This window comes from Ananas comosus, linkage group 14 (assembly GCF_001540865.1).
Source record: "Ananas comosus cultivar F153 linkage group 14, ASM154086v1, whole genome shotgun sequence".
Taxonomy (NCBI): domain Eukaryota; kingdom Viridiplantae; phylum Streptophyta; class Magnoliopsida; order Poales; family Bromeliaceae; genus Ananas; species Ananas comosus.
In genome coordinates, this window is record NC_033634.1 from 5,946,541 (window position 1) to 5,972,598 (window position 26,058).

Sequence of the window (26,058 nt, forward strand, 5' to 3'; positions counted from 1 at the left end):
TTCAGTTACGTGAAAAACGGTAAATAGTACTTTTAGAATCCCATAATCTTGATTAATCCTGACATGACCCATATTTCGATCCTACAAAAAATCCATTTGAATCAAAATATTATCTAAATAAATTAAAGTGGCCATTATTATTGATTTCCTACAATTTAGACTTAATTTTATAAATAAAAATTTTTAAGTCACAAGAACCAACATAATAATAATAATAGTACCTTATGATCGATCGGGCAATAGGAAATCAGGCAAAACATCAAAGAACAGTGTAATGGCGCATGAAAGTTTCTGTTCTAAAACTTACGATACAAACAGAACCAAAAATGGAGATACAATCAAAACTGTCAGCTAGAAGCAGTAGCAATTGCGGAGACAGTCGAAAACAAAAGCCTCAACTATCTCTTTGTAAAGCAAGTGAATTCAAGAAAGAATGATTCCACACTGCTGCTCTTGATAGTGCCTACTTTTCCTTCCTCAGATTATAAATCACATTTCGAATAGCCGTTGCCTCGAGTCAGACTCGATGTGATGAGGCCAGGTAGTAGTCCCCGACGCTCAGAAACACGTGCTTTCCCAGCTCCAATTCGACTACGGGATAATCCTCAAAGCAGTCTAATTTAACCTGCAACCAGACAAAAATCAGAAATCAGAAAACATGATAACATAATACTTCACAGCCAATGCGGCAAAAACTAAAGAATCATCATCCTACTTCTAACCTTGCCATTGCCAACTAGAAACTCCGACTTCAAGTTGGAAAGGTCCCTCGAAGAGAGATATATCTGAAATGCCTCAACATGCTTCGTATTTTCTGACATTGCAAATAAAACGCATCAGAATGAAAAGGAAATGAAGCTTGTATAATTTCGGTGAGGCGCTAGCATGTCTCATACAACGCTGTAACAAAGACAAATGAAGACTGACTGATTGAGTGATGCGTAGGCAAGTGTTTGTATCAGACTAAACCCTCCAAAAGCCTCTAAATTGATGTCGTGAGTGGCCCCTAAAATAATAAATAACCATTCACTATAGGAATTGAGCTCCTATGCTTTTAATAGCACCAAGTCATTGGTGTTATTAGATTTTCGGCCCTTGAATGAAGGGATGTGCGGTCAGAATGATAGTCATCCTCTAGGGTTGAGTGGGTGGTTGGTTGAATGGTTCAAGGGGTAGATCTAACGGTGAGAAACTTACAAGCACCAAGTGCTTAGTGCTTTAAAAGAACTGCGAAACAACTGTTGTACTCTAAAAGCTTAAACTGTTAGAGAACTGTGTTTTATATATTTTTATATTTAATACTCCCCCTCACGTCAGGGATCGAGACTTTTTGCAAGGCCCATGACATGGAGATGAATTAAATGAGAGGAAATTAATAACGCTAGGAGCCTAACGTAATTCGAACTTAGCACATCCTGCTTTGATACCATGTAAAACAACCATTATACTCTAAAAACTTAAGCTGTTAGATAACGGTGGTTTATAAATTTTTATATTTAACAAGAACCATAGCCGGACGCTTCACTATAGTACCATTTATACTAATAAACTGAGGAAAACTATTATCACACTAGAGCAAAGCAATGGAAAATCTGACGCTGTAGAATCAATAATAAAAGATCTGGACTCCTCCCAAATGTCGAAGTAAATCCTGAAAAATGAATACATCTGGTCCTACAAAATGTTAGTTAAAAAAACTAACCTGAAAATAGGGGAGCAAGAGCATCACTCAACACCACAGTAGGCTTTGCTATAGAGATGGCAAATGACATGCCACACACTCCGCGGAACTCCTCCTGACAGAAGACAACCTGCAAGTAATAATGTAACAAGGAAGAAAAATGTCAAATCCTTCAAAAAGTACAGATGAGGGGAACGTAACAAAAACGCATGACAGGCTGTGCCATGTTGCCATTTATTAGGTGCCAAACTATCAGGAAATCGGATGCCAAATTACGGGAAATCAGCCAGAATATTCGGAATTCCAGTAGGATCCATAATGTGATGACAATGGAAAGATAGGGAATATGCAGAGAAGATTGGATGGACCTCCAAGTCAGCCATTATGAAGTTTTCAATTATTGCAGGATATCTGGAATCGCATAGCCACGTCATAAAAATGTTGACATCACTAAATTTATGTCAGAAGCAAAGTGTTCCTAAAAGTCAACTCAGAAGGCTTCACAGAAAAAGGCATAATAAGCAAAGGAGTTTGAGGAATCAACAGAATTTGTATTGACAATCTAGAAAACTAGTGCATCTTAGTTGTCAGCTTTGCATAGATTCCATCAACTAGCATTAATATTGCAGCGGGACTATCAAATTCCAGTCGCAGCACCTCCATACAGGAGATCATACAATTTCAGTTAAACCAAAAAAATAATGGAGGGGCTTATTTTATAAGGAGAGCTAATTCCACTCACAGCATCGGGTGGTGCCAATGTTTGTTGGAGCAGTGGAGAACCTAGAGCTTCCCTGATGTATTGATCCTGCACAGCAAGTATCAGTAGCAAGGCAACTTTTGTAACTAAAATGAAAGTTAAGACATGAATATCATAAAAGGAAAATATGCCAAATTATTAGTACATACTTGGGAACGCAAAATGTTTTCTAAAACTGCTTGGTCACTATCCAGAGATTTGTAATAAACCTCTACAAGATCGGTGGGTTCCAGTCCAGCTTTCTTGCGTAACTTCTGGATTCTATTGACAACCTGGAACACGAAGTTTGCAGATCTATTATTACTATAAAAAGAGATGATGGCATTTGCCGTGTGAGGCTGATATAGTGTTATCAGAATGCCGAGCTACCAAATATATGAGAGTAGACTAATCTAGCCATGAACAGCTGGCCTTGAGTAAACATCACAAATCCATTCATGCTTATCCAATTGTGAAGAGCTATACCATGTAAAGCATTTTGAAAAGATGCTTAAAAGCTAAAAAGTACTGTGATATACATAATATTCACATAAAAATAGAAATCTTGTTTTTTGACAGTAGTAACGGCGCTAGTGAACTAACATATAAGGAAGAATATAGCAAACTCAAAAACTCGTACTGCTGACCATCATCAAGGGCCATCGTCTTGCCAAACTCCAAATCTGCTTTCATTCAAAAGATACTAAAAAAACACTTGTCCTTTTCAGAGCACCCGAAATATCATGATCAACACCGCAGATGCATAACTTGTAATTCTCAATGGTCCACCATTAACAATGAATCTTTTAAGTTCAATCAATATTACAAGGTAACATAGTGAGAGTCTAGATGCTGTTCATTAATATTACATGCCAAGTTTCCGCCATTTTTGCTAAACTATGATTGTTCAGAATTCAAAGAGCACTTTAAAACTAACTTCTATCATCAAAATACTAGAGTCGGACATAATTATGTTTACCATATTATAAAGCAGGTGAATCCAAGCACAAGGTGTGTGCTCTTACTAATAGTGAGTTTCCACAGATCATCTGTTTTAAGATGAGATCTGTTGTCTTATCAGGGATCAAATGCATAGTCTGAAAAAAAAACAGAATCAACACCATCCTATGGGTCAATTAGTTCTTCTGACATCTATTTCACAGCCAAAGTTGTTAATGTGCTTGGCCAACATCTAGTTGATATGCATCTCAGTTATATTGCTATGCAAGCAAAAGCCAAGAAATTTCACAATTTACCTCACGAGCAACTCCCGCTTCGAACAAGGATTCATCAGCTCGCAAATCTAGTATTACCAGAACATCACCTGGAAAGAATGTGTGGTTAGAAATCACTGCCCCAGCATATGGTTATTAGAAGTAAGATCCTATACCATCTCCTGCGGCATCAATTTCTTTCTCCTTGACATTGGCAGGACGTTTGAACTCCCGTACTACCTAAAAGAATACATACACTTCTTACAAATTGACAATAACATAAAACAGGGTTATGATGCTGCTACAAAAGTATTCTAGAGTATACTTGTCAACAAAACAATGCTTTCGAATGATTTAATATAAACTGTTTTACATGTCCACACCTAAGTATAGTTCTACATAGGTCTTAAAGTGAATGACCAAGACAAGACATCAATCAACAATCAGAAACCATAATCACCACATATACCGGAATATCAATAAGACGAACAAGAAGTTAGCATCTCCATTATGTTTTAAGCACCAAGAGAGTTCCGGCTTGGCAGATCATGCATTACTGGCAGGAAATTATGCTAACAATGAAGGTGAAAAAATCAAATTTCTCAGAATCTCAATTAAGTCTGAATTTCCAACAACCTCGACTTAAGAGAGGCGTCTTAAAAATAAATTATATTACGAACACAAAGCAGTACCATAAACACAAACAAACGCTCAAAAGAACCCATTCCAATGCTAAATCAGAAATTTAGAAGAAGGTTAAATTTCATCCCCTATGATCGGAAAAAAATCATCTCAACAATACATTTCATTAATCTGTACATGAATTCTAACAAATGTACCTGTTGTTAATCTCCAAAGGGTTAAAGATGGTAAAAGACAAGTAAAAATTTTCAAGATAGCAATCGATCCTAATGTAAAAATCAAACATTTACTACTTGCGAGAGCAAGATCTTTCGGTGATTCATGAAGAAGAAAGACACAGAATTACAGCTTCCAACTTTGATTGTGACAAATTCCCAACAATACCCAAAAACAGACAAATAAAGGAAATTTATAAATATTGACCTTAATATCTGTCAGCTTCAAGCAATGCCCAGAAACGGTAACTTCTCCAGATTTTTCAAATGCTAGAATGTCATCCTGTGACATACCCTTGATCGTCTTTGCAACAGTTCCCATGTCTTTCCCTAATCTTTTACCTAATACACTACAAGTAGGAAGAAAGATTTGTAATAGACCATTGACAAAGCAAGAATTTAAGTGCTGTGGTATGAGGTCGTGCCAAAAACTTACCAACACAGTATAGCATGCTGCATGCCGGGCCGTGCCGATGCGTGCCGGTCACAAAAAATACATGTGTGCCGACACAATTGTATGAAATATTTATTTTCTTTAGCAACAAAAACCTCTAATTGCTTATTATGTATCTTTATCAAATCTTTTGAACTTTATTGAGAAAATTTCTTATCGTGCTGATATCTTGTTGGCACGATACGTCACGGTGGATAGGGCCCGTACCGATGGACACTTAAATCCTTGTGACAAAGTCATTTTAGGAATCCAAAAGCAGGTTCGTGAAGTACCTGAAATCTGGCTCTGCACGTAAAGAAGCGTACTTTAACAGATCATTGCATGGGACCACTGATTTTATGTTGATCTCCTCCATAACATACTATAGACATGCAAAAATTGATTAAAACATGGATTCAACTACGATTAATAGATTCAAATCATTAATCACACATTATTCCAAAGAATATTAACTTTAACATACTTAGCAGAAAAAAAAATTATTAACAATGAGATAACTCTCGTAGAAAAATAACGTCAGATTGATAATAGCAACAACAAGGATGAGAAATTCATAAATGTGATAAAATATAAGCAAACCTCTCTAAGTTTGCCTGCGATGTCTTCAAGAAAACCATTGTCCGGATGCACCACAACCATCTCCCTGTAGTTACAGGAAAAAAGTCATCTGATAGCAATGTAATTCATAGCAATGTAATTCATCTTCTAACGTGTTCATTCCATAGAAACTTTTCTTTTGGTTTAAAGCACTTTCAAAAACCCCTTGACTGCTTTTCCGCCTAGAAAAACAGATTTTCCTTTTCAGTCATGCATATCAGAACATCACTCTAAATTTGGCAAAAACTCAGATATTCCCTTTTTTATGAGATTTTATTAGTAAAAGGGAATTGACCTATTCTTCTAGCTTTCCAAAAAAATTAAAAAAAAAAGAAAAAAAATATCTTATAATACTGGATCCAGCAGTAGAAGAACTCTGAAGAAACTAATTTCCAGATAAAAAAGAAGCTTCTAACTAGGAGTAAATGGGATGGAGCAAACCCCATCTGAAAAAAATGTTCTCCCTTGACGCCATTTGATCTGATCTACGTGCCCTAGAATATGCTTTTCCACCTTAGGAGATAGTTTTACTCATCTTCATCCATCCATGTGAATAATAGATAGTTTTACTCCTCTTCGTCCATCCATATGAATAGTGCCAAAACTTTGGGCGACAACCGTACATTCCACCCTGATAGTTTTCCCTATTATTCACCCATGTATTACTGAAAATTTGGGAAAGTACCAACATTCCTTAAAATATTCACTAGAGAAGAAAATTTACTTTCTCTTCCAGACTTGTTAAAAGGTTAAAAGAGACTCTTCTCAGACAGGATCCAGCACAAAAAGTCTGGACAAGCTAATTTCCAGATCAAAAGAAGCCTTTTTTTAGATGGAACCAATCAAAGTTTAAGGGAAAAAAGAAAAAAGAAAAGATTTAGCATACTTAAGTGGGGCTTTGAGAGGCTTATTATGTCGCTCCCTTATGTTGCGCGCAAGATCAATTACCGTCATCATCCTAGCAACACTTCGCTCAATTCTCTCATCTCTCTGAAAATGTCAGGCGTCAATATCTCTTATATCTGTAAAACATTGACCAACATTGGGGTTTTTTTTATGAACAATTAAAGAAGAGAATTTACCTTCCCACTTGTTTGAGGGAAACTACAATAATGAATGCTCTCTGGGGATCTGGCCGACACTTTCCGCAAATTTTGATAAAGAACTTCGGTAAAGAATGGTGTAAATGGGGCCATTGCTACACAAGTGGTTAAAAGCACCTGTAGCCAATAATCAGGTTGTCCAGGGTATAAATTTCATCAATTGAGGACTACATATAAATATATGAAAGTGATTTTGCGAGCATATAGGAAGGTTCTCGTGGTATAGGTGTAAAATATAGTTAATCACACAAAGAACTCCAGAGACCACAAAATGGAGATAAACATAAAGAGATGAACTAATTTTGTATTATTTCTATTTGGCAAAAGTTAAACATAATAAGATAAGCATGATGAGATGAACTAATTTTGTATTATTTCTATTTCATTGTTTTGTATGCTAGAACAATCAAGTCAATGAAGTGATGCTTGAACTCAAAAGGAATAGGAAAAGCGAGAGGCAATTATTTTAAAGGCATGTTCAACAGAAATGCAACTAGCAGAAAGGCTAATGCCCATAATCCAAGTCAAGCTGTTACAGCTTTGCAAAACCAGTAATGATGCAGTGTCTAATTAAAAAAAAAAAAATCATCATAGATAAAAGAATTACAAATATGAGATTGATAGCAGAAAAATACATTCAGAATTATATCATTATTGTCCTATAGCAAGGCAATTTCATAACATCACCAGCCATAGAGGTATGCAAACGATAAAGGCAACAATTGAAGCGTTCATTAAAAAGGAATCTGCTTACATGGTAAAGAGTTGAAAGTGAAATCCTGCAGTCATCTTCTCCAGTACGCCCTTTAAGCCTTTTGCGATTAAAGCGCACATATATATTTGTAAGATTGTCAATATACTTTAGAAGATAGGGCACAACCTACAAAGAGATGACACAGACTACATGAATAACACTACAGGGAAGAACTCGTAGGTGTCGAAAGGTGTTGGCCTACAAACCGTGTATAGCCGGTATGCATTCATCTCTTGGCAGACAAAGCTAACAAGGCTTTCAGTAGCAGAGTTGATCCATTGATCAAGCACATTTGAAGATGTTTCAAGGTTGGTACGATCTAAAGGAGAAAATGGTGCAGAACCCTCAATTTCGAGTCTCTTCGCATTTTGAACGAGAAACCTATATGCGTTGTACCAAGGAAGGAAGACATCTTTCACCTGATCAAAGACAAAGCATTATGAAATAGAGATTGAGATTTTCCCCTTTACTCTTGGAAAATTATATAGAATGATATGGGCCTCTTTAGCCTCAACTGGAGTTTCTGTAGACCACTGGTTTAGTAGAGCCTTTCAAAAAGCCTTAACAGCTTTTCCAATAAGGAGCTGCTTGGCCTTGCTGAAGAGTAAAATATTATTTGAATAAGTTTTGTCTGAGTAGTGCTATTAAGGGGCCGCTTGGTTAGATATAATTACAAATGCAGTGTAGTTAGAGATGCATGCGGTTGGAAATACAGCAATTGTAACTACATGCATCATGTTTGGTTGGATGTAATAGAAAGCGCTGCAACTACAAATAATTTATTTGGTTGCATGCAGTTGAGAAATGATTTTTAAAATTTTATCATTTTATGCACATGATGGTGAGATTACCTCCAATGTAAAAAAATATATATTTTTTGTATAAGAAATAATTAGGGAGGTAAGTTTACCTTTTACTTAAAAGTGACTCTCTCCAAATGCTGCAGTTGGAACTGCAGCCAATTTGGGCGTAGTTCCAACTACTGCAGTTTGACCTCCTTCTGCAGTTCCTACTGCAGCAGTTGGAGTTAAATACATCAAACCAAATACTAAATTTGCATTTACATGTAGTTATAACTGCAGTGTAGTTCCAACTATATGTAACCAAACGGCCCCTAAGAGAAGCTCTAAAATAATATACAGTCAACAACTTCTTTTTGCAATAGAATCAAAAGCACCAAATCGCAACTTCTGCTTTAAAGCATCAGATTTCATTTCTGTGCTGCAGTAGATCATCAAAATCTTTCGCTAAATGCTCTACTGAGACTACTGCTGCAGAAAGATGAAGAAAAAGCAAGACCAAACAGGTTCTAAGAGGCTAAATAGTTCCCAACAAAGACAGAATCGGAAGCTTCAAATTGAAGCTTTCAATCTTAAGATCAAAAAGCCTTTCCCACTTCACACTTCAGTAAGAATAGATTTAAAATTATTGGTCGAGTGCCCAGATTCTGCTTCTCAAGGTGAGAAACCGAGTCAGAATCTGGGCTGAATAGGAACATCAGTTTGGTATGGAGTAGTAACATTAGAAAAGGTAAGAGTGTCACTCACAACACCATATACACCATCCTTTTTAAAACGCAAGGGCTCTGCGCGTACCACAGGTGAATTGATGAGGTACAATCTCAATGCATCCTGAAGAACACAAATGTTAATTCTCTAATTCAAATATGAGCTTTCACATTGATTCTAGACCACAATAAAACTAAATTAAAGAAAAAAATGCCAATGAATTTCATCTCAAAAATTGTCTAATGAGGTGAACCAGTAGGGACAGCGGAAAATAACAGCCACAAGATAGTAGGTAAGCGAGCTGAGATATTTTGACAGCATACCGCTCCATAATCACTTATGACTTCCATAGGTGAAGGATAATTTTTCAACCTCTTGCTCATTTTCTTCCCATCCTCAGCCAATACAAGACCATTGCAAATAAGATTTTGAAATGCAGGTTTTCCAAATAATGCTGTTGAAAGGACCATGAGAGTATAGAACCTGAAAAAATCAGCACATTCATAAATAGTTAAACAAACATAGGAACCAAGCTTTTACTTCAGGTCAAATTTCAAAGCTGTTGCTCATTCGATGGCTTTCCTTTTTTATTTTTTTAAAAAAACTCTTCCTCATTCTAATTTTGTGTGGTAGTGACTTTGTCATTCATCGTAGATGAGTTGGGGAATTGCAGTCACATGGCAAGCTCAAAGATATACTGGCAATATACCAAAGCTAGGTTTCAGTAAGCAAAGAGGAAAGAAACAAACCATCCACGAGTCTGATCAAGACCCTCCGCTACAAAATAGCCAGGAAAGTTCTTTTCAAAGAGTTCAACATTCTCGAATGGGTAATGAATATATGCATAGGGCATTGACCCGCTTTCAAACCAGCAATCAAATACCTGAAAAGACAAAAGCAAATGTATAATAATCCATTGGTAAGAGAAAGAAAGATGTCCCCATGCGAATAAAGAACAATTTTCTTTAAAGTCCTAGCAGTTTATAACTTATTACGGACTATTTACAGTTGGAAAGCCTTTTATGAGCCATCAAAATAGTTAACCACATAGTTTAAACATAAGAAGAAAATCTGCATAGACTCACAGTGATTTAAGAGACTACAAAAAAACACCATATCAGCAGCATATCCAACTATATAATGAAAGGTTACCAGTTTCAGTTACTGCATCAAGCTCCTTTGCTGACTAAGCTAAAATTATATGAGCATGCAAACCAAAATCACACTATAACCTCAGATCTTCACACAAATATATCTTACATGAACAATAACTGTCAATTATCTATCTATATATATAGGCTAAGGTTCCAATTACACACTTCTAAGTAACACAATTCTTACACAAGCTAAAATCTAATCAAAAAAGTTCCAAAATGAATATATAAACCGTTGAAGGTGTTTTAAAACATAAAAAGGTCTTACATGCAAAAATTTATAATTTTTGCAAACCTATACCTTGAGTTTTCAATATTGTCCTTTCTTGAAAATTTTGGATTATTGATTTTTAACATCACTCTGGCGCATAGGAAATCGATTTATAAATACGCATTTTAAGCAATCTTGATCACATTTAATGATTTAGATCTTAATTTCGGGTCTTCTAGATTTAAATTTACACATATGTAAAAACTTGTGTAACTTACATAGATGTAATTGGATCCCTACTCTATATATAGAAATGCATTCATACCATAAGCTACTTCCAAGACAAAGGGAACTAATGAAGCAAAAATTAATCAATTCAACATATCTAAAATGCACAGTTCTGCCACCTCATATGCAGAGAACTTACGTTGAACACTCCAATAAGTTTTCCAGAAAAATGACTACATGAAAAAAGGGGTAGCTCAGTCTTAAGAAATGGACATCGTTCAAAACTCCCAACTTTGCCAGAAAAATGACTAGATGAAAAAAGATAACAGGAAAAATGAGAAGTTGGCGGGGGAAAAAAACTATACATGTTTCTGCATCTACAGTGCATCAGAAAATTTTGTTAGATTGTAAAAATTTGGGATTTCATTTCCAATTTTAGTACTGTTAGTTCAAAGTTAGAATCACTTTAAAAAATTGGAGGTATATAATGCTTTACACAAGGGAAGGTAAACTCAACAACTATAGTTTAAAATAAACTCACATCCTCAACACGTCGTAGTACTCCATATTCTGATCCACGGCCAGAGGGAATTGTGATGTGATCAATATTGTGACGGTGCAGATCAGTAACCTGAATGCAACCACAATGAAGCAGACAAAGTGTGGCAAATGACATTACAAAAGAAATATCATTCACATCGTCAATGATATAAATGAAGATCAAAAGATGCAAATATGAGAATAAGGAAACAATCATTTATCTGATAAAGTGAGTTACATTTTGTAAAAGAGATATTGTTTAAATCCTTGTGAAATAAATTGGAGAAAGCAAGAAATGTAAGAAAAATCAAATTATAATGAGACACATAGTAGGAAACTGAACAAAAGTTAGAACAAACCTTTTCACCAGATAAATTTTCAAGTTTACTGATCGAATCAATAACAACTTTCTCCTCACCATCCTCGCTAATCCAAACAGGAAGAGGAGTACCCCAAAATCTACTTCGGCTAACAGCCCAGTCTCTAGCATTTTCCAGCCAATTATGAAATCGTTTTTCCTGTGATCACAACATAAGAATCAACAGAAAGAAATAACAAAGGAAAAATGACAACAATCCTATACATTAAAACTCTATGCAAAATCATCTGACACTTAAATTATATATCTCAAGAAATTAGGACTTGGATGGGTGAACAGAAAAAAATTGATCCAAAAAAGACTAACAAGTATGAAAGGAAGTTCCAATTATCAGTTTGAAATTTAATGCCACTAAATCAGTGCCATGACAAGAATAACACATGAAACTGAGTGGAAGGGAAGACAGGATTTAACAAATGAATAGATATATTAAATAATTATAGCTGGAAATAAAAAAAATATACAAATGTTCTTCTCATAGGTCAGCTAACGCAACGCAAAAAGCTTGTAATCTTCAATCAGACAAGTAGTAGCAAGTTGGATTGCATTCAGGTTGCTCATAACTTTGGAAATACAGCTAAATCATAGGAAGAGAAAAGTCACACCTTAACATATTCAGGAACCCAGTAAGTCTGTTTGTTGCATTCTAGCAACTTATCTTTGATCTCTTCAACAGCAACAAACCTACAAAATGAGTTTCCAATCTACTCATATGTATCGAATGAATGCTGTCAATCAGCATAGGCATAAAATGAATATTCTCCTAAAGAAGAGTAGAGCAATCCTTGTAAGTGGAAAGGATGGTGATCCTCCACTTACCTAAAAGGAAAAAATAGAGATCCTCCTTACAACTATACAGATTGCAAAAGAAATAACAAGAAAATTCAGCACAGCAGACTGGACCACATGAACAACAACAAGTATATTTCTACATATTGGGACATTAAAAAAAACTATTAAAAAAAAGCAGAAAATGAAGTTTCACTCACCAACTTGGGACTGCCCTATAAAGAAGAGGAGTGTCGGACCTCCAACAAAATGGATAAGAATGCATGATACTTCCAATACTTACAAGTCTTCCTTTCCCCTGTTGAAATTATGTTTTTATCAACCATGGTAATATTAAAGGCATCTCGTAGTAACATCCAACATAATTACAAATAAATCCAAAGAAATCAGATAGGGGAGACCAAGTTATAGGCAAACCCTAAAATATAGGGTAAGTAGCACCATCCTCAGGGATCCTTAACCTTTAGGGCTAGATTCTTTTTGGTTCCAAACCTTCAATAGTTCCTATCGGGTCCCTTATATTTGAGTTTTACTTGCAACTTTACATTTAATATAAATTCCTCCATCAAATTGAACAAAAATAACTACATCATTGTCATCAAAGCACCATTTAAGCAGCCTTTTCGACTTCTCATATGACAATCATGTGGGCATTTTTATCCAATTTAACCAACGAATTAAGAAAAAGTGAAAAGCACAAGATTCCAGCGGAATGCAAGAGTAAATGACCCAACATTAACAACTGAAAGGTTGGAGACCAAACTGAAAGCTCCTAAGAAGATTGTGGATTGCTTAATTTTCCTTATAAAAACTTACGGAAATGCATGATTATGGATGAGGAATCAAGTTTGTTTTTTGAGAGATAGGTAGTATGCTACCCGCTTTATTTATTTCATTTAGAAATAAACTTAGCTGGAAATATGAATCAACTAGGATTCGAACTTGGGACCTCGGATATCAACCACCAAGCCCTTTGCCACTTGCGCTAGAGACGGTCGGTGAGGAATCAAGTTTGTTAAACTTTACAAAAGAATGCACTGTATAGTATTTTTAATTGAACAACGAAAGGAAAAAATAGCAAATTAAAGTAGCATATGCACCATGTATCGATCGTCTAAATACTAAATGAACTCTTGCCTTAACAGTATTGATGATATCCTTATCGGCATCCTTTACATAGCAGCCATGGAAGTCAGAAATCTTCTCCGTAAAGCAACCATCAGCATCAACAGCTACAATAAGGTCAACATCCTAAATATACGAATGACCAGAAAAATTACTATAAGGCAAAAGATCATAATGAACAAGTTTTAGTTCTCTGCTACAATAATGATATTGGACAACAAGAAAAGAATAGGAAGTTCTGACAGAAAATGAGCCTGTTATTTACTTTCATGCTGCATGTATGCTAGGTAAAAAAGAAAAGAATAAGCACATAATTATGCTCTATCATGAAATACCTTGCAATATTTCAACATCATAGTGCAGATATAATGAATTTTACTTCACTATTTATCAAGTGAACACAGGATAATCATATAGTAAAGCAATTTTGCTGCAACTTGATGCCGAAGTGATATAACTTGCACATTTTTTTACTCCATCACGCCTATGACATAGTACGACTACTCTCACTCTCTAATAAGTTATATTTTGTTCTTGATGCTGAAGTGACATAGCTCGCACATTCTTTCTCCGTCGTTCCTATCACATGGTACAACTATCTCACTCGCTACGAAGTTATATTTTGTACGTTTTGGCTAGAATGACATTCGAAATTGGCTTAAGGATATGAAGCTAACAGATTAAGTAGGCAAGAGAAGAATCAAGAAAATGTAGAGGCATTTCCCATGTAAGATGAGATGCAAATGTGAGCTAAAAAACAGTAAATTCAACGGCCGCAGCTTTCATTTTGGAATCATTCTGTGCTTAATTAGGCCTTTTGTCTTTTCTAAGCTCAATGAAGATTAAGTTTATGGCTACAAAACACTTATTTCTCCAACTGATATGATATGCTTACAACATAAAAAATAATCTTACAGAAATAACAATCACCTACTAGAAACACACTATGGACAACAGGTGTAGCCAACACCAAACTGTGTAATATGCAAAATAAGGAGGGTAAAAGAGAAAGATAGAAAGACATATAGACAAACGAATATGAAGAATGGATATACTGCTAATCCCATATGTAAAGGTTTATACCATTATCACGAAACTATTAGTAGGTATCTGGAAAGTTTGGAAGATTTTAACCTTTTGGATTATACCCGCAGCAACACAAACACGATAGTCATCTTCACCAAAAGCTGGAGCACAATGGACAACACCAGTTCCACTATCATCTGTGACATAATTGTCTGCGACCACCTTAAATGCAGTGCTTGAGAGCTCCAAAAAATAATCAAATAATGGCGTATATCTGTTAAAAAAAAGACAAAAAAGAACATTAGGGGAGATGGTAAACAAAATACTAACACTGAACCATGAATTCTGGTCGTTGCAATAAACAAGTTTTTGTTTATATTCTATTATCTTAGAATTACTAAAAATGGTGATAGAAGAATAAGTGGAGTCAGAATGAACGTTGATCAGAGGCCTTAAAACAACATAAAATAAAATCAATTAGCCTACAAGAATTTGTTAACTTATTCCTTCCAAGACATATGGTTTGAAAGTTAACTTGCATGTAGAAGGAATCCACAATTTTTCCCCTGGGTGCAAGCTAAAAAGCTATTAATATAGCTAACTAATAGAGTTTTGAACTTTGAACGAGTTATATATTACAAATAGCCTTTAACAAGGGGAAGGAAGAAAAAAAAAAAATACATTCAGCAGATCAGTATATTAGCAGGCAGGATCCGCAGGATAGTGCCAACAAAGAATCAACCCAATAAGAAACAAACAACATAAGACTACATTGATTACAAGGGGCTATTGCAACTGGAAAAGGAAACAAAAATTGCACCAACACAGGAGATCCATGAAAGGAACCAAGTAATGACTTCCAGATTTGTCTCAAAGCAGCACTGGTCCACACAAGATTCGCACTAGCATAAAGTACATAAATCTGTCTTCTAAACACCAATGAGTGACACTCAGCTTTTTTGGTTAATCATCCCTTTTCCAATAAAAAGAAGTAAAGAAACTTTCGTACATGACAAAACTATGGTCACATGCTTAAGTGTCCAACTTTCTCTAAGATATATCTTCTTTATCCAAGCAGACTCCTCTAAAAATCAAAGGACAAAAGAAAGTGGAAAAAGAAACTAGAAGAAACAATTTAAAAGGCTAATGAACTGTTACCCGATACAGTTGCTATGGGTAACGAAGTGATTTCCTCTATAAAGTTAGAGACCCATGAAGCACATATTTCAATCTAGAGACCCATAAAGCACATATTTCAATATGGTTTTTTAAAACTAAATTTGAGTTTATTAGAACATTCTCCATCAATTTTGTCTTGTTACTTTAAGCAAAGCTGTGAAGTAGTAACTTTAGAGAAGACAACATGAAATATAATATATAGAACACCAATCAACTACCAATGATGACTAGCAAACACTTGAAAATAAATTTATACAAGCAAAAAGCAACTCACAAGAAAGAATATGGAAGTATGGCAACTAACAAACTTACTTCAAGCCTACCAAGGTACTTCCGGATATCTTTTCCAGCAATTCATAAGATCCACCATCTTGCCTACCCTCAGCTTTCCCATCAGTAGTTCCCTTGGGGTTTGAGGGTGCCGACTTTTGTGTGGAAGCAACTAGCCCATCTGGTTTTGATTTCTTACTAGGTAATTGAGATAACCTAGATTCCGCAACAATATAAGTTGCCCCGGACAACTTGTCCCGAACCTGTTCATTCATAATAGTATTAGCTCTGATAAAGGAGTAGATGACGCATCGTCCTCATGAAATTACAGAGGAAATTAATTTACACTATACAGTACTAATTCAGATTATATCGATTCCTAAATTCATCGTTCATTCACTCTCTCCCTTATCCTACACCTAGGACTTGTCAATCAATCCATAATAAGCAACAGGTATGGCATGATACCATGGCAAGATTAATTCTACGTACTCCCGAGCCTACAACCCTAAGTTTGACTAGAGCCAGGATAACTGCTCTTTCTTTTTCCCCCCCCTAAAAAATGCTTCTTTTTCATCTTCGATGCATCTTGGACGGAGAGCAAGATGATTACCACGTAAGTTAGGCCAAGCATAAAGAAATTAAATGTGTAGCCAAGAGCCTCTAAGCAGTTAACTAAGGAACTTAAGGCAGAGAGTTAGGCTGCGCAACAATTTAGGCAATTCAGTACCCATGACTAATCAGGATATCTCCCTGAATGAGGAGATACTTTTAACCTGGAGAACACGCATAGGTACGAAAATAGTTCTGTTACACATAAATTCATTTTCAAATCCCAGCTAAATTAAATTTAAAAAAAAAAAAAAATTGGACCACATGTTAATGAATAGATTTAGAATGCGTCCGACCTTCACATAGACAAGATTGGCATTGACGCAGAGCGCGAGGTTACTAGGAAGCGTCCAGGGTGTTGTAGTCCACGCCACGAGAGCTGCATTATCTCGATCGCCGACTATTGGGAACGAAACCATGATTGCAGGGTCCGGCACATCCTACAGGGCAGCCAGGCAGCATGCCAATACCAAACAAGTAAGTAAGTTGCATCTTTACTTTCCTAAGTTTCCCTTCCCTTCCCTTCCCTTCCCTTCCCAAGGAGGAAGTAGAGAAATCGTTGAATTGAGAAATGCAAACGCAGCAGGGGGGGGAAAAAAAAAATCACCTTGTAGTTGAGGCCTGCCTCGAAATTGGAGAGCGGCGTCTTGCAGCCGGTGCTGTAAGGCATGACCTTGAAGCCGCGGTAGACGAGACCCTTATCGTAGAGCTGAGCGAAGACCCACCAGACGCTTTCCATGTAGCGGAGGTCCATGGTCTTGTAGTCGTCCTTGAAGTCGATCCAGCGGCCGGTCCTGGTGACGATCTGCTCCCACTCGGCCACGTACTTGGTGACGATGCCGCGGCACTTGTCGTTGTAGACGGCGATGCCCATGTCGAGGACGTCCTGGCGGGTGCGGATGCCGCAGGCGTTGTCGATCTCGAACTCGACGGGGAGGCCGTGGCAGTCCCAGCCGAACCGGCGGGTGACGTGGCGGCCGTTCATGGACTGGTAGCGGGTGACGACGTCCTTGATGGTGCCGGCCAGGATGTGCCCGTAGTGGGGGAGCCCCGTCGCGAACGGCGGCCCGTCGTAGAAGATGTACTCCGGCATGCCCTCCGTGCGCCTCAGCTGCGTCTTGAAGGCCTCCATCTCCTCCCACAGCTTCAGGATCCTCTCCTCCTCCCGCGGGAACGACAAGTCCTTCCCCTCGCACACTTCCTCCATTTTTCGGCGGCGCCGGCGGCGGCGGCGGAGATCGGGCGACACCTGCTAGCTCGAATAGGAATAGAATACGAGGAAGGGACACGAACAGAGAGGCCCTCTCCCTCTTTTAGTTTTTCCCTTCCCTTCCGATTGCTGGGCCGACCTCGGATCGGGCCCGCCTAAATTATTATATTAATGGGCTTCGGGCAGAGCTTGGACCTGGAGAGAAGTTAACCCACCTCCAACACTACAGTAGGGCTGTAAACGAGCGAGCTCAGTCGAGCTCGGCTCAAACGTCTTCAAAGTCGGCTCGTATTCGGCTCGAGCTCGAAAACTCCGGCTCGTGATCGGCTCGTCAGTTAATCGAGCTAGCTCGTGTTCGGCTCGTTAGCGCCGCTGTTGAAGTTCGCTGCCGCTGTCGCTGCCGAAGTTCACTGCTGCTGCCGCTGCCGAAGTTCGCTGCTGGGGGTTTGCGAACGGGAAAGAATCCGCTGCCTAGGGTGTGTGAATGGCGAAGAGTGAAGTAGTGTTGCCGCCTACGACCTGCGAGGGTGTGCGCCACTGCGCCTGTGTGGTGTGGTTGCGTGAGAGAGAGAGAGAGAGAGAGAAAGAGAGAGAGGCGGCTGTGCAGTGTGAAGTGTGAAAACATATGGGAAAAGGGAACTAGGATTAGGAAATAGGTTTAAAAGGACTTAAAGGTTGATGCAATATTAACCATTAGATTTTAATCCAACAATTGAAATTTTAAATATAAATGGGTCTATGGGCCTCTTTTATAAATAAATAAATAAGCTGAGCTATTTTTAAAGTTTGGCTAAAATTTTAAAATTAATAAGCTGTATTATATATTTATATACAAATATAATTATATATATAATATATAAAAATTATATTAATATAAAATAAATATAATCGAGCTGTTATCGAGCTGAACACGAGTTAAGATCAGCTCGCTCATATTCGGCTCGTTTACTAAACGAGCGAGTCGATCTCGAGCTCATTTCGAGCCGAACACGAGCTGGCTCGCGAACAGCGAGCTGGATTGCCACCCCTACACTACAGTATAATGGTTCAAACCGGTTAAAACTAATAACTTTTTCTATATTTTGGACCCAAATCACTAGTCAAAAATGTATAAGCTTGAATTACTGCACACCTTTGTATAAATTTTTTTGACATTCGAAAACGGACTAATTTCCACCATCGGTTTTGGTTACCATCTACTAATAGTGACAAGAGTAGTTGTGGAAATTTAGGCTTAAGATGATAACATCAAGATCTAAACTAAGGGGCTACTACTAGTTTTGCTCTAGCAAGTTGTTAGTAGCAGCGGAACTGCGGAAGGGCCGAAGGGGGTTATTCCAATTTTGGGGCTTGTTTAGACCCATTGCTTTATACAAGTGATTAGAAATAATTACACTAAAAATGCGATTGTTATTAAATTATCTAATAATTTGTTATTAAATAAAATAATAAAACTTACAGTTAAACACTATGAAACTTTCAAAAATTGTTGAAAAATGATGAAGAAATTTGATCGAATCAGAAGCGTGTAATACTATTCTAAAACATATTTTCGTTCTTCTTACGGAATTAAGCGAGAACACCACCCAGAATATACGATTGAAATTTTTCTTCCTATGAGCATGATAGTGAAAAAGGTTGACAAAGAAATTTTTAACACTCGCAACAAAAAGATTAATAAAGAGCCGAACNACGATTGAAATTTTTCTTCCTATGAGCATGATAGTGAAAAAGGTTGACAAAGAAATTTTTAACACTCGCAACAAAAAGATTAATAAAGAGCCGATAGAGAGAGAGAGAGAGAGAGAGAGAGAGAGGGAGAGAGAGAGAGAGAGAGAGAGAGAGGGGAATAAAGCTTATACTTTTTTTTATTATTTCCACTGTTGTCCATGGTATGCATACACCTTATTGCATACGAGAGGATATAAATAAGCCCAGAAAACCGAGCAAGTCAAACAGGCTTTAGCCGTTTTCTTGAGCCCCAAGAAAACTTTAATTAAATAATAAAAATATATATTAAATAAATAAATAAGAGATAAATAATTATAATTAATAATTAAACATTAGATAAAAAACTAAGTAATTTAAAACTTAAAAGATTTTAGGTTTTCATCCGATCTTTAACCCGTTCTTCAACTCAATCTTTCTAATCTTCAAGAGCTGTGGAGGCTCGACAACTGGGAAGGAGGCTTCGGTTTCCTTGATTTAAGCTTGAATTTCTATCTTTTCCATCATTGAAAATCCTGAACTTCTCTAAAGCGGAGAGGAATGTGGTTCCGAGGAGACAGTCGTGCTCGTTATCCCTTAGTAATACAAAGTGCAAATTCGGGCAAACACGATTCCGGCAAACATGGACATTCCAGACCATATGAGGGATCTGTAAAGGTGCTCCATTCACTGCATAGGTTTTTTATCCCACAAAGTTAATTTTTTGAAATAAAATCGAACTCAATAATTAAAAGAATTAAAACTACTAGGTGTTTATACTATGCAATTGGCGAGGTGTATTTAAGAGAGTTAATCCTACTTAGGGTGTGTTTGGTTCGAAGTCAAATTAGAATCAAAATCAGAATGGAAATAAGCTGAAATCAGAGTACGAAAAATTGCCATAATTTTAAAAATAGCGTGGCCATATTTTATCGCCACAAAAATATAACTTTTAGCGGCCATTGTTAATCGCCATCTTATTAAAAATTGTATGGCAACATTTTATCGCCACCAAATATGACTTTTAATAGTCCTTATTGGTTGACATCTTTTACAGAGATAGGATGGCAATAAATTTTTGCCACCAAATGTACAATTTAGGTGGCAACAACCATAGTTGAGATAACTTTTTGTTGCCACCACTTGTGTGAGTAAAATAGCCACCAATAGCAAATAGGTGATTAAAAAAAAAAAAAAATAGTTTATATTTTATAATCAGAATATACATAAAATAATAAACAAAATATTTAAGTAAACAAAATTATCCTTTTAATAATAATTTAAAAGGATAATTAATTTCTCATCCACATCAACTTAAAAATAAAATAATAACAATATCAATTTAAAGACAAAAGAGTAATAATATCTGATGTACAGTTTAATACCATTCCTGACTCTCTAAACTTTAAAAATAGAAAACAGTTAAAAACGATAAAAAAATGCTTCAACTCCTCATTCAGCGGTCATTCATTTCCTGTAAGCAAATAAAAAGAAAAAAATATATTTTATAAATTAAAAATCTATAATAAAAGTTAGAGTAATCTATTACTATATATAAAAGTAGAACCCTTAATGAAACCTATGTGAGAAGCTGACACGTGGCTTTCTATATGCTTGTCACGTGTCAAACTCAAATATGGATATTTGATTACGAATTATTTGAAATTATTGGTTTAATTAATTATTTAAAATTATTGGTTGCGAAATACGTAATAATCTGTTGCGAATTATTTTTTCGCGGTGGAAATAATCTGTTGCAAACTCAAATTTCGTATTGGCAGATAATTAATTATTTATAAATTACTATTTAGTTAATTATTTGAAATGATTGGTTGAAAATTTCTGGATATAAAAATATTAGTAAAAAATGATAGAGACATTTTTGGAAAGAGAAAAAAATAAAAACTCACGCTTTTATAAAAAATTAATATCTTTTACTATATTATTAAAAATCACATATAATGAAAGAAATTTTATTTCAAAGTCACTAAGATATTTAAGAAATTTATGGATATTATGTTGCGAAAGAATTGACAGTGCGGATATTACGCGTGAGAAGAAAAATATTTATTTTTATTTGGAAATAAATTATTACTTATTTAATTATTTGAAATGATTGGTTGAAAATTTCTGGACATAAAAATATTAGTAAAAAATGATAGAGATATTTTTTGAAAGAGGAAAAAATTTAAAACTCACATCACTCCTGTAATTTTCTTAGCTCTTAAATATTGATGCTTTAAAATAGAACATATTATTTTCCTGTTACTTCTGTTATTTTTATTTCGTAATTTTTTTGCCTACTGTCACTTCTGTAACTTTTCATCTTCATGCAACAAAATTTTTTTCTTTATATTTTTTTGAAAATCAACATCTATATATTTTTGAATCTTAAAAGTGACAGTAGAAACATAATATATGTGTGTACTCTAATGTGTGTCAAATATGAAAGTTTAGTTGATCTCATTATATACTTAAATATTCATGTCATTTGTAATTTTTCATATCAATTTTAGTTATCATTTTATTTCGCACATCAATATGTAAATGTAAATTATTCTGCACACCAATTCATAGATAATAGAGTAGAATTGAATTTTACATTTTAGTTGAATATTTACTTTGGTCTAAATTTTTTTTCTCTCGCTTGTGTACTTTAATATATACTATAATTAAGATTGATAGCATATTTTTTTATTTGTTAAAAAATATAAAATTAATTAGAAAATCTTTTTGTTGTCATCACATAATAATTTTTATTATTCTATATTATTATATTAGCCGTGCATCGCATGGGTGAAAATCTAGTTTTTGCTATAGTTAGATGCTGAAACAATACTGATCGAACTGAAGAACACATAGATCACAATCATGACAATGCTTTGAACGTGAAGACTGTGAAAGAAGTTGCATTAATCAAGAAAACAACATTCATTTTCCTATTAAGGATCGAGAAAAGGTACTCAATTTATAATCTCAGATTGAAAATGATATCAATATCGTTTCTACATATACATATGTACTACTACATATTAAGGGAAGTGCTTGGGAAGTGTTTAGTTTAAATACACTTCTATAATGTTTCAAAAATTACTAAATTCTTTGAGAATCTCCACCTTCACTGAAAAAGCTATCAAAAGCTAACATAGACTAGAAAAGATAAAATATTTAATAGATTGACCAATTCTAAAATCTTAAGAAGAGATATTCCATCCTAACACCTAAAAAAGACAATTATGTGCATGAGATAAATATCGGTGATGATGATGATAGCAAACTATTTATTTTTGTTTCGATATGTGATGTATGATGTGTAAGTAGAATTCCGTAATTTTAAATTTGTTTAAATTAAAAACTCTGTATTAGAGATGGCTATTTTGGATGCCTGCGTGCACAAGCCAATTTATTTGGAGACATGCGTGTCTCAATAGGTTAGAAATAAAAGTTATCAAATATAATTTATTTTATTTTATTTTTATTGTTAGATTTTATATTTGTATGATTGTGCGTCATTGGTTGATTGGTTGCAAGCCGAAAAATACGCAAAGCCCAAATAGAGATGAACACTTGATAGCAGTCAGATCAAGATGTTGATAAGGATCGGATCAAGTTGTAGCTCCAGATCGGATCAAGTAGTTAAAGACAATCAAACCAATGACGTGCGTGTGCTTGTAATTTATGACCCTAAGACCCCAATTTCGGCTCAGTGGCTCGAGTCCGAATTCACTTCTTAGATCCATGGTCATCATCAAGTTATATTATATTTTCATGCACGGATTGTTTTTATTTGCATTAGATGTAAATAAATAAAATAAAATTTGCGACCTAAATTTTAATCTGCTCACAAATATTAAGACGAGCGGTCTGCCGTTGTAGAAGTGCGGGCGTTTTTATGGTGTTGATTGGCACGGCTGGTTACAGTGGTCAGTTGCATCGGGAATGCGCAACCACTCTATTAGCATAAGATACTGCGGAGTAAAGATGGGGTTGGACCCAATAACTGTTAGGTGAGGGACCCAATGACGGCTTTGCTTACGCTTTTGAATAGTAGGTTTGACTTAACTAAGGAATGAGACCAATAACTGTCAGGTAAGGCCTACAGGATTTAGAGACCGATCACTACAATTTGCTTGAGAAGTATTGGACAAGAGTTGTCCACTCATCGATTTGTATATCACCAATAACTGTCAGATGAGGTGGTACATTAAACTGGTGGGACCGCAGTATCCACTTAAAACCATAGTTAGAAAATTGCGTACGGTAAAAACGCAGCGGAAAAAGAAATCAAACAAATTTGATTTTTTACTCAAGTAACACATTTGGACTTAAAGTTCACAATGAAAGGGAACTATCAAAATAACCCCTGGACATAACTACATTATTGACTAATTTCCTCTGTGGAGCATCCTCGGATTCAATAACACTACTACTCAAGTAACACATTTGGACTTAAAAAATTTCACAATGAAAAGGAACTATCAAAATAACACAATTAAACAAAGAAAAACCCACTGCATACCTATCGGACCCTTATCATCATTTATACATGTGAATTTATCAACTGTCATGCTATTAAGAGCTTTTGTCTATGATATTTACTAAATGCCTCTTGAAAACAGGTGCGAGGTCTATGGCAGAGAAAGAACCAGAACATGATAGAATTATGCAAGGAAGTTAAAGAACTTAAAGAAAGGTTCTTACAATAAATCTATGCATAGTCATATCTATATTTACACACAGCAACATTCAGTTCAGTAGAATTTGTCTTTAGGATTTTTTTCTGAAATGTGCTGAGATGGATACAGGTTATAATGAAGGAATCTATGCTTGGGTTGCTACAAATTATGCACTTGGTACTTTAGGAGGTGATCCTCTGAAAACCACTGGGATAATTGAACTTGGCAGGGGTTCAGCTCAGGTTCTTTCTACTTCGTATTTATCATGTAACATATATGTCAACTTTATCCTTTTCGAGGCTACCATGTGAGTAACTTGGGCTTCAACATCCATACTGCTGCATGTGAATCTCTTAAGGCTTCACACAATCACTTTCTCACGCTTCTTAAATCTAATATAACATTATTTTTGGGGGGTGAAAATTTGATATTAGATGTGTAGAAGCTTTGTGTTGTGATATTCAAAGTTAGATAGGAGGGGAAGGATTGCAATCAGTGGTATCTTCCCTTATTGATGATTCTTTTAATATATTTTTTTATTCTGTCAGAGTTATAATGTTCAATTACTACTCTGCAAGTTGTTTTTTTTTTCTTTAGTAATTTTATTCTGCTGTAACTTCTTTCTTGTTCTTTTATCCATGATTGGATTTTCAGTAAGAGCTTAAATTCGGCAAAACCACATATAAGCTCTACAGCAACAGCTTTCTTCATTTCATGTATATGTTTTGAAGTCTGTGAGTGCTGCTTTCCATTCTTTGGTCTTTCCGTAATAGCACACATGCTTCACTGTGCTTTTGTTCTTTTTCTCATAGAAAAAAGTGTCAAGTCAATGCATAAATAGATCATGTCATGTCTATATGATATTGTAGTTAGATTGTGCTACTCGTTGTCTGAGCTTTGTACAGTTCATGAACTGCCTTTTAGTGTTGAGCATTGATCTGAGCATTGATATTGTAGTGTTGAGCCTTGATTTTAGCCAACATTTAAATGATGATATGAAAAACTAAAGTCCTAACATTCAAATATAGATCCAAATACTGATCCAAATATAGATCCAAATATAGATCCAAATACATTCAAATTATAAAGTTAACACTAATTAAGAACTTTTAGCATCTAAATACTGAATTTAAGAGTAGTATCTCAAATATTTTGCTAACAACTATCTCACCGAAAAATTTAAAACCTCTAAAGACAACTCATCAAGTATTTGGCAAATTTCTCACAATCACCAGACTCTTCACCTTTAGCGATCAAACACCTACATTTGCAGGTCAGGTAACTAAGAAGCTTTTAAAAATAAGAAGTTGTAGGATATTCATCTAGCTGTTAAGGATTTTTTTAAATTCTTTATACTGCATGTGTTGTCAAGATTTCTTGTGTTATTGCTTTTGTTGAAACCTATATTTGAGGATAACTATGATACTTTGTTCTTATTAGTAAGAAAAATAGAAAACACGTGAATAGTGATTATACTTAGTTTTTTGTTTTTTTTCATTTACTTTTTCTTTTCTTTTTCTGTTCCATTTCCATCCAATAATGCTGATAAAGTTTAAACTATAATAAATAGATAGAAATTTGCACTGAACAACGTATAAAACAAAGAGGACATTGTATTAAAAGGACGCAACAACAATCAACTCCTATTACGAAAGAAAAGGATGAAAACATAAAAACACAGAACTTAGCTACTCACGACGCAAACATATGGAAAATCCTAAAAGAAAGAGAAAAAAGATGACAGCAAAAGGAAGGATGAAATAAAAAAAGAAGAAAGAAGGAAGAAAAAAGATAAAGTCTAGTTTTTGCTGTCAAAGGTGTCTTCGATCGGATCCTTATCGGTTAGCATCGTATGTTCCGGATCACATACGGTAGGTGAATGATCAGGAGAAGGCACCATCACATGTCCATCAGGGTTTGCCGCCGACTCCTCATCCATTGGAACAGCATTGCGTTGGTTAATCATTTGAAAACATTCATTAATGTTTTCCTTCAATTTTTCCAAGTCGGCAACAACTCGGTCCCTTTCTGCGACCAAAGAATTA

At 35.5% G+C, this 26,058-nt stretch overlaps 1 protein-coding gene across 1 annotated transcript; it reads right to left on the reverse strand.

Annotated features, from left to right (window-relative positions):
- On the reverse strand, positions 204 to 18,260 carry LOC109720182 (isoleucine--tRNA ligase, cytoplasmic). The gene is made up of 26 exons (XM_020247097.1): positions 17,028 to 18,260; positions 16,717 to 16,860; positions 15,851 to 16,071; positions 14,468 to 14,633; positions 13,346 to 13,459; positions 12,409 to 12,506; positions 12,025 to 12,103; positions 11,400 to 11,558; positions 11,042 to 11,131; positions 9,657 to 9,790; positions 9,231 to 9,390; positions 8,947 to 9,030; positions 7,606 to 7,818; positions 7,400 to 7,525; positions 6,625 to 6,762; positions 6,429 to 6,532; positions 5,525 to 5,588; positions 5,218 to 5,306; positions 4,700 to 4,841; positions 3,811 to 3,874; positions 3,677 to 3,744; positions 2,591 to 2,713; positions 2,424 to 2,489; positions 1,703 to 1,811; positions 723 to 814; positions 204 to 625 (listed from the first exon to the last, which is right to left on the reverse strand). Exons 1-26 carry the CDS (start codon positions 17,625 to 17,627, stop codon positions 518 to 520), a joined length of 3,555 nt encoding a protein of 1,184 aa, XP_020102686.1. The 5' UTR covers positions 17,628 to 18,260; the 3' UTR covers positions 204 to 517.

Bases quoted from the DNA above. Each gene is read 5' to 3' on its own strand.
- LOC109720182 (XM_020247097.1), bottom strand. From the start codon at position 17,627: ATGGAGGAAGTGTGCGAGGGGAAGGACTTGTCGTTCCCGCGGGAGGAG. The intron at 5,307-5,524 runs GTTTGCTTATAT...GCATGTCTATAG, and splicing joins TCGCAGGCAAACTTAGAGAG to TATGTTATGGAGGAGATCAA. The intron at 3,875-4,699 runs GTCAATATTTAT...GTATTCTTTTAG, and splicing joins TGAAGCTGACAGATATTAAG to GTAGTACGGGAGTTCAAACG.